We start from the raw sequence: 14,909 nt of genomic DNA on the forward strand, positions 1-14,909 counted from the left end.
TCGCTGGCAAGGGGGCTACAACTACAACAAAATGAAAATATTTTACCGTGATTTAATTGTAATACACGTTTCAAAATGATGCCGAAGTGACAACATACTGACACCGGTTAGTAAAAACCATGAATTAATGCTTTGACAAGTCTGCAGACAGACGGCAGACGAAAAACCTTTTAAAATGCCGTATTCTGAATGGAGATCGGCTAAGCTAACGCTGTATATGCTCCGACCGTCAGAGACATGTTTTGTATATGGCCCTATAATATATTGTTCAAATATAGTATAGTAGGTGACCTTCAATGAAAGTGATCATAATTTTTTCTTCTGGAAAAACGTGGAATACTTCTACCATGTTATTTTTCTGCCACTAACATAAAATAATAATAATAACTTGAACTTATATAGCACCTTTCATCAACCCAAGGTCGCTTAACAAAGAAACATATAAGGACAAGACATACAACAGGGGGGGGGGCAGAAATGGAAGTGTTACATAGCATGAGGGGGGAAGAGTGAGTTAATGTTGGAAGGCTTTGTTGAACAGATTAGTTTTTGAGGGTTGTTTTGAAGATGTTTAGAGAACCTTTATCCCTACATAAAAACATTTGGTAACGAGTCAAATTTGACTCGAGGATGACAGGAAGTTAAACAGGAAAAATAGGTGAGTCGTCCACATGTAGAAATGTGTCAAAGTCATCTTTATTATCAATATCTCCAAGTGTGTGGTTCAAACAGGGAGACCAAAATGCTGTTTCCCACGGTCCCAAAGATTAAAATATATAAATATATACATACAAAATATTAAAAAAGGGCACAACAATAAATATATAAAAATAGGAGTCTGGGAGACAAAAAACGGTTGAATACATGACAAGGGGGGAATATTGAACAGTGCAAATAATTCAAATATCTAGAGGTAGTGCAATAAGTGTCCATAGCAGCTTGGTGTCCTCTCCATGATTCCTATTGGTCCACGAACCACAGCTTGAGAAACATGTGGCCTAGACAGTAGTTACTGATGTCTCTGGTCCTTTTTAGATTCTCGTCTTTGGGATTCATATCGCGGTGAGCTGGAATGTTTGGAGCGCGTCCCTTCCCTGTCACCGTGTCTGTCTAACCAGGCGCGAGGCTCAGCGCGCAGCACCGTCTCAGACTGGAGGACTGTGGAATCCTGGGGGGCTACGCTGTTTCCTTCGGACTCCAAATGTAAAGTTAAACCTGGAGGTTCAGCTATGAAGGCAGAGCAAAGCTGTGAGGAGACGCAGGCTACTCGGGAGGTCAAGGATCTGTTCGAAAAACCTGCTCAGGAAGAGGAGGATGCCCCGGAGAAGCAAGACGAGATGAAATACGTCGATGTGGAGTTAGTTGAAGTCAACACAGGCGAGGCAAAACTGGAGAAAGACTGCTGCTTTGGTGAAGGAAACCAAATGTCTTTCCTTATTAACAGCGGTGTCGACGAGGATCTGCGCGCAACGGAACCAAAACTGTCGATCAAAATCAATATTGAGACTAACAAGACAGAGGATTCTGAAGTTGGGAAATGTACACAAGATGTCAAGGAGGGTCCTTCTGAATCGTCCTCGTTATTGGATCCCCCCTGTAATAACGCAAAGTCGGGGAATCAACCCAAATCAGGAGACAAAGGCGAGCGCGTAATTACGCAAGTGTCCAAAACAGAAGAGAACCCAATCACGCCCAGAGGTGAGGGGTTACCCTGCAGTGACACTGATCAGTGGAGGAGTGAGGATGATTATGAGGAGGATGATGATGTTAGTTTGGTGCTTTCATACGCCTGTGTCCCGTGCGTCACTGAGGATGAGTCCCATTACATTACCACGCACGAGATCCAGCTCTCCGAGCTTTCGGACCACGAGGAGGACTACGACCTCGGAGTGGCCTCCTCCGGCAGCTGGGCCATTGAGGATGACTACCAGGTGTACTCTTTTGTCGATTATGCTTCTTTTGAGGGCGATGAAGAGGAGGGGGGCAGGGGCTCGCGCGGCTCCGCAGCAGGAGTCAGCACTCTGCTTGAAAGTGATCTGTGCGACGCGGCCAAGTTCCCCAGCTCAGATGAGAGTGTGTCAAAGCCCCAGCAGCAGCAGTGCAGTGGCAACAGTGCGGGACAGATCCACCTGTCAATCAGAACCACTCGAGCTATAAATGACCCTATCCAAGAACAGGGAAACATCCTTTATCATGCCAGCCGCTCCGGGGACACGAGTCGGTATGTGTTTAGGGGAGTTGACGGGAAGTCGGAGACGTTGTGTGACAGGGCGAAGTGTTTCATAGCCGCGCCCGGACGCTTGCACTTTGGCCGCAGATTGAGGGGGAAAGAGGTCACCGAGGTTTCCAGCGGTGCGTCCAGCGCTGTCAGCGAACTGGACGACGCTGACAAGGAGGTGCGCAACCTGACAGCCAAATCCTTCAAGAGCCTGGCATATCCTTATCTTGACGCCATTAATTTCAGCACAACAAGTGAATCATCATCAGAACATGGGAAAGGGATAAACAGGTGGTCCACCTTTGTCGACCTGAAATATGGCAATATGAATATGTCAAAGGGAATGGATAAAAGTGTGCTTTCCCATCAAAACTCATCGGCCTCATTTGAATTAGCCAAAAATATAGACAATAGAGGTTATAAGGGCATTGCACTTGCAAGCATCAAACCGCCCACCAGCAAGATGTTCACTCTGAATGGCAACCCCCACAGCGCATCGTCATCTACAAAGCAAATAGAGCTGATGGGGGAATTCAGTAAGGGCCACGGCGGACTGATAACACTCACAGAGACTCTGAATTTTCGGTGCAATGTGAATTCGGGAATGTCTGAGGGAGAAATGCACACTAACTTTGCACAAAATGCGGCAGGATCACGTTCCACAGATGAAGTTACCAACAGTTTGCCAAGCGGCAAGGGGAGAGGGGCCAGCAAGTCGCCCTGCAAAACCATGGAAGACACACACAAGAAAGCCATATTCGCCTCGAGTCTGATCAAAAATGTGATTTCTAAGAAGATGCAGTTTGAACAGGAGCGCAAGATGGAAAGAGGGGAGATCCGCGAGGCGCAGTGGGAGCATGCAACGGGCTTTGCGCACCAGGAGAGCGACAGCTACAGGGGGAAGGGAGGCAGGGAGCTGCACACACAGAGCTCCAGGTTCTCCGAGAGCAGCTCGGACTACACCATAATGTGTCTGGATGAATTAGGAGACATTGTGGACAGCGGCTCATGTGATACCAAAAGCGACTCAAGACGCCGGGACGCGACCGCATCCGGTCCAGAAACTAATTTGGACCCGGTAAATGAAGCTGGAATCAATACTAAAAAAGGGGCATTGGAAGCGCCCAAAAGTACGCTGCTTCGAAGCCAAAATAGCGCATTCAGATGCTGGAAGGACGAGGAGCAAGAGTTTAAAAAGGATCATAAAAACGATCAAACTCTGGAGAAGTCGTCTTCAGCTTACGAGAAAGAGGGCGAGGGGCATCAGTACTCGGCTGGCAGCGGGAAACTGACTAAAATGTCACATTTGTTTGTGCCAAGTATCCAACTGCTGTCCACTGACGGAGAAGAAGAACAGCAGCTGCGGAGCAGGAGTTATTCTCCATATGGAGATGAAGGAGTGATCCAAGAACGCTCTGATAACATCGCTGATTCCAGGAATGTGGGCAAATCTAAATCTCCGGAAATAAAAATTAAGTTAAGGAGCTTCAGAGAAAATACAACGGAGCATTTCGGCGTCTCCAAGCTGCGCGCCCCTAATATAGGCTGTAACGCAGCCAACCTCGGCAGAACAGATGACTTCAAATGCCACGAGCTGGCTGCGGCTTTAAAGGGTGAGTCGTCGGATAAAGTCCCGCATTTCATGGTTAGAGACATTAGAGATAATAAATCAAAGTTGCAAACGCCCATACACCAAGTGAGAGACGTGCGTAAATTGGTTAAAAGTTCGTATCACTTTGTTTCTTTGGATAACAACGAAAATAAATCAAACTTTCTATCCGTTGACACCCATTCAGAGCAAAATAAGCAAATGTCCAATCGAAATCCTAATTCGATGTCCCCTATAGTTATCAAATGCCAGTCTGTGAACACAAATAATAACGGAAAATATTCGGAAAATACGGATTTATTTAAACGGGAGAAGTTTGACACAGACAGGTCGTCTCCAGAGGGTGCTAAACATGCTCCTCTGCAGATGGCAGCAGGGAGAGCACACATGGGCAACCTGAGTCATTCCTCAGATGGATATATTGCATTGAGAAGTGAAAGCAGAACACCTTCAAAGAAGCAAGAACAAATTGCAGATATCATAGATAAGAAACCTGAATCAAAAATACCAAATCAGGGGCCTTTGGAAAAACTCCAGGCTGCTGTGAAAACCATGGAACAGCTCTATACGTATGACAAAAATGAATGGAAAAGGAAGAATGAGTCCCATGTCCTGGCAGACAGACATGTGCTTTCGCTGATTACCAGTGGAGACCATGGGGGACCTGAGGAGGAAGCTGGGGGGTCCAACATGGACAAGACAGTCAGAAGAGACTCCTTTCCCAACAATGACAAGCCCCCTCCAGTGATATCTGGCCCTGACAGCCTGCTGAGGTCCATGCAAGGTAACAGCACAGCCGCAAACATGTTCAGCCTCAGCTCCAGCCTTAAGGCAGCCGCGTTGGCAAAGCAAAACTCCAACACACAAACCATACCTTTCAGCCACAACAGCTTTGTCCCAAAATCTCCCAAGCTTCCTGTTTCCTTAAAGATCTGCCCTATGTATCTACGTAGAAGTGAAGAAGCTCAATCAAAGGAGGAGAGGCCCGCACGGGAGTTCCTGAACGCCTCAGTTGACAACGAGAACTACCTTACCATTCCGGTCAAGTCTCACGCCAGCATTAACAAACAAGCATCGTCCGCTGATAAACCTTCAGTGTACACGTATGCTCCCCAGAAACAACCAACCCCTCCTTCAGGACCTTTGGGATCATTTGTGGAAAACCACAACCAGAACGCACAGCGCTCCAGCATGGTGATGGACACACGCTCACCAGAGGTTTCCCCTGCAACCATCTACCACTCTCTACCAATGGGCATGTCCATCAGTCAGCCTCAGGTGTACTGCTTTTCTCCAGCCATCACCCCAGCTCCTATCATGGACCCCTTCCAAGCCACCCAGAGGAAGATGCTGCTAGATCCCACCACTGGAAACTACTACCTGGTGGACACTCCTGTGCAGCCGGCCACTAAGCGCCTCTTTGACCCTGAAACAGGCCAGTATGTGGACGTGCCCATGCCTCAAGCTCCTATGACCCCGGTGCCAATGCCCATGTCACCTTTGGCGCTCAGTCCAGGAGCTTACGGACACCACTACATGATCTACCCCGGCCTAATGTCCTCACCGTCCCTCATCCCGGCCCGGACCCTGGTGCAGTCCCACATGTCGGTTCACTCGGAGCCGGACAGCGGAGACAAAGCCTTGTCCCAGCAGCCTGAGGGTCTGTACATGGAGAGCCCCTTCTACATGGCCAAAAGAAAGTCCCCCCACGCTTCCTACGGGCCTCCGCAGCAGGCCGCCGCCCACAGGCACCCGCAGGGCTTCTCCAGCGCCATGCAGCCGCTCATCAGCATCAGCTCCCAGCAGGGGCCCCGCATCATCGCCCCCCCCTCGTTCGATGGGACCACCATGAGCTTTGTGGTGGAGCACAGATGAGCAGTAGCTTACCTTCACAGGTGAGTAGTTTTGTCAGGCTTTTGTATGTACGTACAGTGTTTGGTTTGAGTATGTATAAGAAACCAGGAAGGTGTATTGTGTCATGGACCATGGTTACAGATATAATTGGATATGATTTGTTTTTGTAGTTTATAAAAAAGAATTTTGCCATTTTTGAAAACATTTCATGCATTAAAGGCACATACGTATAACCTTATCTTAAAGTATAATAAATATAAAAACAATGCACAAATGTCTACATTACATTACATGTCACTTGTTAGACGCTTTTATCCAAAGCGACTTAAAGTCTAATAACGAATACGATAGTGCCACTGTTTCTTTTAACTGTAATATTGAGGTTATATGAATTTGGAAAAATGTATCAAAAACATTCTGATTCTGATCATCCATACCAGCTTTCCTTTCAAGCTTTTCTCAAAGTTTTTAAATGTGTCTTGACAGAGAACATTAGAAAGTATAAATGAGAAGTGCTGATTTAAATTAAAACAGTGTGCAGTAAAATAAAAGGAAGCGGGATGAAATATGTCATAATAACAAGTTCAGTCCAGAAAACGTGTATTTCACAATTGCGTTGTTATATAGTTTGTTTATGTCTTCATTTGATCATTTATTTAATGTCCTTATCATTGATTTTGAACACTTTGCGTCTCCATAGAGGCCCTATCTACCTCCGAAAGCCTTTAAGTACACAGAGGATTGGTGGCACACTCCATGTAATCATTTAAAGTCTACCCTAAAAAAAACTTAATCAATCTGTTTATGAATGTTCTAGTATCCCTTCAAATGGATAAGCCATGAACTATAGAATGAATCATGCATGCAGAGGAATGAAACCATGCTCTTGTAAAGTTTGCAACTGAGAACTCGAGCTGTGATTTCTGATACCACACAGAGATACAGAGGGTTCTCTTGATATTACATTCTTCAGGGGCTAGGTGTTTGAATGTGTATGCTGGATGTACTGCAGTGTGTTCAGGAGTAAAAGGTCTGCTATGGCAGCAGTGTGTTATGTGTACACACACTGCTTCAGCTGCTGCTGGATATCAACGGGCTGCCTGGCGGCTCAGACTCGCATTGGGGTCAGCCGGCTTTTTATAGGACCAGTCATTTAGAGACGGAGAGAGTAAGAGCCAGGTTCACATGGCCTGCCATCAGCAATTACATAAACACAACAGGCAGCATAGCAGCAGAGCATTTGGAGTTCCCCTTCTCATGTGAGCCCCACATACTGGAGGGCTCAGTTATGTTTATAAAGAAACAGATAGCCTGTAGTCTGATAGTCTGGAGCCTGGAGACGTGCTATTAAGTGGAAGGCTGTAGAAATCCTACAGATTGGATGCAAACTGAGCATGACAAAGGTCACTGCTCATGTACCACAAGCAGGCCTGGTGCCTTCCAGTGTAGCAATGAATTGCACATTCTTCAGAAAAATATATCCAAATACAATCAGCTGTTGTCAGTGGGATCCTTGTTGGGCTCTGTGGACAAACAGAGGTCTGTTTAGGGTGTGAGGAGGTTCAAAACACAATTAGGGCAAGCTGGTTTTTGTTGTTAATGACACAGCAATTAGTTGCAGATCTGAGAAATAAAGATATTTTAAATGTTAAAACCATTTGCATATGAAATACCTTAGAATACCTCCCTTATGGCAGACTGACATACAGTAAAGGGCGGGTTCATCCCAAATATATAGAAGTTAATGTATGTAAAGATTCATGGTGCAGCATTTAGTCTTCAATGGCAGCATGTGAAAGTGCACATGGAGACATTTGTCAAAACAGAGCATTGTGTAACACAAGCAAATACAGAACTGAGCATCTAACATTTTCAACCTATATCGGAATTTGTGTCATCACAAAGACACGGTAAATAATTAGCTACAATTCATGCGACACCATTTCAGTTTTATGAAAACCACTGTCCATATAAATCTTCACATGTTCATCAAGACAACATGGCCAGTTATGCTATCGGCTAAGGCTGCTAAGAGCACTTTCATTTGAAATTGGCTTAAGGCTAGGTTTCTTAAATCTGACCTGAAAATGAGGACTGCAGTAATAGGTATTCAAAGAATGCAAACCACCATGCAGTAACTTGTTGTTTAATAGGCTGGATTTACTGTCTCATAAGACAAGTTCCAATGAGCCTCAATTCATAAAGACAGGAATAAGGACACTGGTGATTGTGGACTACAGCCAACTGGAACTGTTGCTGTCAAATAGTTCACGTCAGCTCTCTCTGACAGACAGTCTTTAAGTTCAGAGAATATTTTCTCTTGTCCTGTTCGAATAGAAAATGATGGTTATGAAAGTATCACAGTATTATGTTTAGTTTGCCTGACCTAGAGAGTCAGTACACACAAAGTACACAACTGTGGTTGGAGTCCAAAAGCTGTAGCACTACTGTACAATGGAAAGATTTCCAGCTAAAACTTATGAAATGCCCACACTTTTCCAGTCTGTAACACTTCTAATCAAATTGTTCTTTGGGGTATGATATGTGTGAATGTTGGCATGCTGGTTAAATGCGCTTGAAGTGGTCAAAAGACTAGAAAGGTGGTATGTAAATGCAAGTACATATACCAAGTCCAAGAATAGCAGCAGAATTTAGAGGAAAGTGTTGATTATATTGCTATATTTCTTCAATCACTGAAAAAATGTGTACCTTCAAGCAGAAAACAGCTATCATCAGCTGGAGTTCATACCGAGTTATGTCCAAAAAACGAAAAGTCCAAAACAATCTGATTTTCAGCATTATTGTAAACAACGTTAGGAAATGTGCTCTCAAACAACATGTTCTAAAATTACAAAATGGGTTCCAAGCATTTTGATATCTCCGATTGCAAAAAGTAATAATGACTTTTTCTCAATCATTTTGTCATTAATAAACTTCCGTACAGCTTTAATCAATTTGTCTCTATTTATGTGTTCATTTGAACTTAGTGTGTTTTTTTCTTTCTCCCCAACAGGGCCGGGTCTGAGTGGACGCTGGACTGTAATGTCATTTGTCCTTTTGTCATTTATTTGAATCGACAACACAATCTCTTTTCTCTTATTTGTTGGGTTTTATGCAGTGTCAGGACTTTGTCACAATGAGTCACAAAATACTATTAATATAATGTGTCTGTTGAACTGGGTAGACTTCCTGGTGGTCTCTCTTTGTGTGTCTCTTGGTAAGTTATGGTCTAATGACAACATGGATACAGGTTGTGTGATGTTGAGGGTTTTTTAATTAAGTCATTTATGATTCATAGCACAAATCCTTTAATTGGAATGTCAAGTTTATGGTTTTTGTCTTCCAAGCATTTCGTGCATGTAGATGGTCTGCAAAGGCTGACATCCTCGTGTTCCCTGCAGAGGGAGTTTTGCTAGCAGGCAGTGAAAGTGGGACCTCAGGAGGACTCTACTGTTTGACCTGCAGACGGATGTTCTTTTAGTCCCGTTAGACATGCACTTCTTTGTGTTTCATTGTTTCTGAGGAATCATGTTGCCACTCACTTATTGTTTTGTACTAAATAATTCAGACTGTTGATCTGCTGGCCAGTTCATCCTTTCATTTTGAAACGTTTTGTTACTTTACTGACTTTATGCTAAGACACACGTTATTTTATAATAACTGCAATAAAAATGATGTAGTTGTTATAAAATAATTTAACTCTTGGATTTTTTTTTTAATAGTGTTCATGTTTATTGGTATTATATTGAAATTGATAATACAACGATTATAAAAGTTGTGTTGGCATATTAGTTATTTAGTAATAGGAAGTTTACAAATAGCTAATGCTTAACTGTTATCACTGTTTTGGATTGAAATGAAGTTTATCACATTATTGTGATTGTGTTGGGAATACGTGTTTCATTAAGATTGAAAAAAAGTCTAAATGAAAGACAGCCCATTATACAAAATCATTCTGATTTATGCTCAGTTTTTAGCTTTCAATGTGATATAAGTCTTCCGAAACTATTTATATTTCTGAAAGCTCCACAAATTGTGTATTCTCCTTTAATGTGCATTTTCCCATTCTCCAAATTGTAATAGTTTGTCAATGAACTCTCTGGCCTCTGCCAATAAATGTGCCACTGTCACTGTTTTGGGGATGTTGCAGCATTTTGCAAATCATATTGTAGCAGTTGTTGAATGTCCATGGAGAGTAGCTCTTATTTTCCTAATGTGCAACAGAGGAAAAGTACATTTAGTTGTATAGGGAAATTAAATTCTTTATAAGTGTAAATAATCATTTTAACAGGTCTAAAGAAAGGCCTGCTGTTCTGATACAAAGCCTTGCACAAGGACCCTGGAACAGGGTGGGGGTTTGAAGCTTCCTGCTGCTGGATGGTTCATATTTTGAAGGTTTAAGAAAGTTGACGTTTGTGACCTCTGACATGAGGATAACTTTTTTTTGGAATCAATACTGAAGGTTTGATTCAATGTAGAGAAGAAACAGAACAATCTTGTCCCAAAGTGAATGTGATGCTCTAAGTATAGCCTAGTTTAGGTTTGTCATTTTGATGTGTTTTGTGTACAGTGTTGTTTCAAAATGATGTCAAGAATACCGCATGACATGTTTCATCAGATGCTGTTTTGTAAAATGCTGTGTGAAACTGTAATAAACACGAACCCTTTTGCACAACGGACTGTTGTGTTGTCCAAGGATTGTTGTTCATACATGACCCAAAGTACGAACCACAGGCATGTAGTCGAAGTAAAGTTGATTTGACTTGTTTGGATTCTTTAAGCAAGACCAACATTGTTTTGCAAAGAATCACAGAAAAACAAAATGGAGGTAGAGTGAGAATTGTCTGTTTTGTCTCCCTGTCTTTGCGGGTCGCATTTGGGCACTAGACAGAAAAATATTTAAAATACTCTGAATAAACTTTAAATAATGTGTAAAAATAAAAAGGTTTATTTCAAAAAATACAGTATGGAGGGATAGCAAGCTAAAAAATGTACAACATTAACTTTTTTTTAATTAAAGTGTCTGTATTTGACCAATATCATATATAAGCACACCACAAAAGATACAAATACAGTCCCATACCAAAACACTTAAAAACTCAAGAGATGCAAAACCAAATATGACAAAATGTCAAATACCAAAATCAATCAATGAATTAAATGACGACTCATTGCTCAACGTGTAGTGAGTGTAAATGAGTGTGTTGTTGTGAGAAGTCTGTGCGTCCTTTTACACTCTGAAAATAGTCCAGTTCAACTTCAGATTAGTGCAGTTCAAAAGGATATGGGTATGTATGAATGGAGAGTTCACTTGAGTTCCGTGTTGTGTGTGGGTGCAGGTTTATGTGTTGGGGGGGGGGGTGATCTGGAAAGACGCAGAGAAGAACCTAGCTTAAGGTCCAAGTCGGGTAGGTAAAATCGCAGAGGAGGACAAGTAGGTCAAAAGAAGATTTGTTGAATATTAATTGTATTACAGCTTTCAATAATCCAGATTATTGTACAGCAATTTCTGGGATCAGTGACATTCCAAAAAACAGCATGGTAGACGAAAAAAATCCCCAAAAATTAAGGTAGGTTAATAAACTGGAATGACTTCCACTTCTTTCCTCTTCCAGTCTTTTTCCACAGCTCTCTTTTCTCCTACTGTATGTCGATTTGTCAGCAGTTGAATGTGATCTCCTCCCTTCACACTCACAGGTGTGGATCATTAGAGCTTCCTCCAGCTCTCAGGTGTGCCACTCCCCTATAATATTCTTGTGTTCCCCCCCTTTCTGCTACAGCATTTAACACAAGCACCCATACACAACAGTAGGTAAGTGATCTGGTGTGAATACTCACTATTGTCCACTGTGAAGGCAGAACGCCGAGTGTTACGCGGCCCCTGACCTATTCAAGTATATTTATTCATGGGACAATTCACTTATTAGCTGGAAATGGAACAAAGACTTTCTGGAGGCAGACAGTCTTTCAGAGATAGACGTTGAGTTGGACAAGTTTCAAAATGTCATTTGGTGATATAAAGTGCAAACTGAACAATTCAGGCGTCAAGGTTGTCTCTTGAGAATCATTTGTTTTTTGTCCACAGTTGACCAAGTTATAACTGAGACGGGATTACATCTCTGGTGTTGTTTTTCTAGGAGTCCCATTCAACGCTGACTATTTACTGGCTTAGCACTGATGAAGTTGGAATGTGTGCTAAAGTGTTAGAGGCGCTCCTGCTGTCTGTGGGCACATATAGAAAGTGGGTTATGAGGGGATGACTGACACATGATCATGTTACAGAGCCCTGACTGTAAACACACAGAGGCACTGTGTTCGCAACACATTCCATATCATCATAAGCAATAACAAAAACATGAGCGTCTGGCTATTCTTCAGTGCCTTCTTTGTTAAAAATCTCAACAGATCAGCATCATATTTATCAAATGGCCTTTGAGTGAGTAGATTGTTTTTGCCAACTGACATTATATCTTGGCAGGTACAATCTTGGTGACCCTCCCTCACCCAAGTGTAGTGCCATAGGTTATAATAGTTGTGTAATAAACTGTGCATTAAGGGGTCATATAATATCAAAAGTTCACCTGTAATGCACAATATCTAACAAAATAAATCATTATTATTATTAAAGTTATTGTTATTATATTATTTAAATGTATTTGATCTAAGTGGTTTAGTTTTGAAATTGTTTATATCGAACACATTTTAATTGGAAAAAAAGATAATAAATTATTACATGAATACATTAATAAGTGTAGTTTCAGTCTGCGGCTCCTCTCCCAGCGGGTGGCGGTAGATCGCCTGTTAGCTGTTAAACCTGAAAGAGAAGAAGACAGGCTGCATGTGGAAATGTGTTGCTCAGATGAAGTCGTTATTTATCTTCTTAGCGTTTGTCTGGCTGTCTATAGTTATATATCATAACAGGGTGGTGACGTTCTTTTAAAAGCTTTCGTTCCAAGTGAAGTTATACAAATAAGCATACGGTTAAATGCTGACAGTTAGCTTTCAGCACAGCAAGCTAACATCAACAGCTAGTTCACACAGCAGCATTAGCCACCAGCAGGCTAACATCAACAGCTAGTTCACACAGCAGCATTAGCCACCAGCAGGCTAACATCAACAGCTAGTTCACACAGTAGCATTAGCAACCAGCAGGCTAACATCAACAGCTAGCTGAACCAGCAGCATTAGCCTCAGCAGTTAGTCAGTTCTGCTCTCACACATGGCTGCTGAGAGCGTGAAAAGTGAAGCCTTACCCCAGCAGGAGAACGATAATGGAGACAGCAAAAGCAGTCAGAAGACAGTGGGCAGTAACGGAGAAGCAGAAAACCAAAGTTTGTCCAAAAGGCAGAGAAAGAAGCAGCAGAAGCAGCACAAATGGGAGGAGGAGAGGGAGCTCAGAAAGTGAGTTAATTGTAAATTCTTAAATTTTTTCTCTATTAATGCATTCAACTATAGAGGTGCGACAGCTTTATCAATGGATAACATATGCTGCTTGTCCTTTTTAAGTATTAAAGTGTTATTTTCCAAGGTTGACACAGGGCTTCCTTGCATGCAATACTCCATTCAAACTGTTGTCAGTGAATGGTTGTACTACTTGCAATGGTGATTTAAAAATGAGTGCACTTGAAATCTGGTTTTATATTATATGATAAATTGTGCTGACGATTTTGTAAACCCTTTCACTCTCTGCATATAAGAGAGATGCATGTCCTGTGTGTGTAGGTGTGTCATATTCCTGATGCAGCAATACATTAAAGGATAAGTCTAGTGATGTTCACATAGTGTTAAAGAATTCCAGAGAATGATCAAAGTCCACCATCATTGATCATACTAACAGGGAGGATATACTCCTGTAATACTTTCTGCAGCACCAAATATTTGACTACAGGTCAAGAGTATATCGCAGGCTGTCATATTCATATTTGTCCTTCCCTTTCTTCTGCAGGCAGAAACGTAAGGAAAAGAAGCAGCAGCGGCGACTAGAGAGGCACAGTCACAAGGAGGAGGAGGGAGGGGAGGTGCAGAGCTCCAGGAAGCGTCTCCGCAGAGACGTGACGCCCAGCGCTCTGAGGCTGCTGTTGGACTGCAGCTTCGACAGCCTCATGCTCAGCAAGGTAAACAGGCCGGATGCTGTGGAGGAATGTCCAACATGACATCCTGAGGTAACTGACGAATGATGGTGTTGTGTGTGCAGGATGTGGGGAAGCTCCACAAACAGATCCAGCGGTGCTATGCTGAGAACAGACGAGCCTTGCATCCAGTGCAGGTGAGTGAACACTGACTGTTACAAAATAAACAGTTTTAATAAGAGATATTACATTTCGTTGAGCCAGAGTTGGAAGATGTATTCTGATTATTAACTTAAGGAAAAGTAGCAATACCACAGTGTAAAAAATACATAGTTACAAATAAAAGTACTGCATTAAAATGTGTACTTACATTTAAAAGTATTAGCGTCAAAATATACTTTCAGTTCCAAAAGTATGAGTTATGCACAAAGACAGATATTTTTAAATGTATTTTATTAAAACTATTGGTGCATTAATGTGTTCATCACTTCAGTGTTGTACTCGGTAAAGGAGGGGTTTATTTGAATTTCTTTATACACTACTGGGTAGCTTAACCTATACTAATATAAGATAATGTATGTGTTGATTTATATTTTGTATTAATAATCTAAATCTGCAAAGTAAATAGTAAATGTAGTGGAGCAAAAGTACAAAGTAATATAATGAGAAAATACTCAAGAGAAGTACATCTTTTTTTACTCAAAGGTGACCTATCATGCAAAATGCACTTTTGTGCGTCTTTTATACATGAATATGTGTCCCCGGTGTTCCAGGGAACTCACCAAGTGTCAGAAAACACAACCCTCTCTTAGGGCTGGGCGATAAATCGATTTTATCGATTAACTCGAGTGTGTAGTTCACGTCGACTTGTTTAAATGAAAATCGGTTTTCTCTTCAACATCCGCCAATGCTTCCCTCTGGGCTCCCGTAGTTCGGAATGGGCTCAGCCCTCCCCCGCACAGTGCGCGCATTTACCAAATAGAGTGATACACAAACAACATGACAACGAGCAGGGAAGAACTTGTTCCAAAGAAAGGCACGGTGTCATCCGTTATTTGGAATTAGTTGCGTTCGCGAGGTCAGATTTAGACCAGACAACACCCCGCTGCAAAGTATGTTTGAAGTCTGTTGCTAGCAAAGGCAGCAGTACGACAAATTT

General features: G+C 42.2%; 2 protein-coding genes across 2 annotated transcripts; both read left to right on the forward strand.

The window, feature by feature from the left end:
* Positions 1–1,018: 1,018 nt before the first annotated feature.
* Positions 1,019–10,354, forward strand: cunh4orf54 (chromosome unknown C4orf54 homolog). The gene is made up of 2 exons (XM_010796873.1): positions 1,019–5,722; positions 8,695–10,354. Exon 1 carries the CDS (start codon positions 1,230–1,232, stop codon positions 5,700–5,702), a length of 4,473 nt encoding a protein of 1,490 aa, XP_010795175.1. The 5' UTR covers positions 1,019–1,229; the 3' UTR covers positions 5,703–5,722; positions 8,695–10,354.
* Positions 10,355–12,477: 2,123 nt separating this feature from the next.
* Positions 12,478–13,947, forward strand: LOC104968056 (tRNA methyltransferase 10 homolog A-like; the record flags this gene model as incomplete). The annotated part of the gene is made up of 3 exons (XM_010765739.1): positions 12,478–13,082; positions 13,627–13,795; positions 13,876–13,947. Coding segments are annotated over exons 1-3 (423 nt in total), but the record flags the coding sequence as incomplete, so codon positions are not given.
* Positions 13,948–14,909: the final 962 nt, after the last annotated feature.

Source organism: Notothenia coriiceps, unplaced genomic scaffold, assembly GCF_000735185.1.
Source record: "Notothenia coriiceps isolate Sejong01 unplaced genomic scaffold, NC01 NC01_scaffold00000095, whole genome shotgun sequence".
In the NCBI taxonomy this organism is placed as follows: Eukaryota; Metazoa; Chordata; class Actinopteri; order Perciformes; family Nototheniidae; genus Notothenia; species Notothenia coriiceps.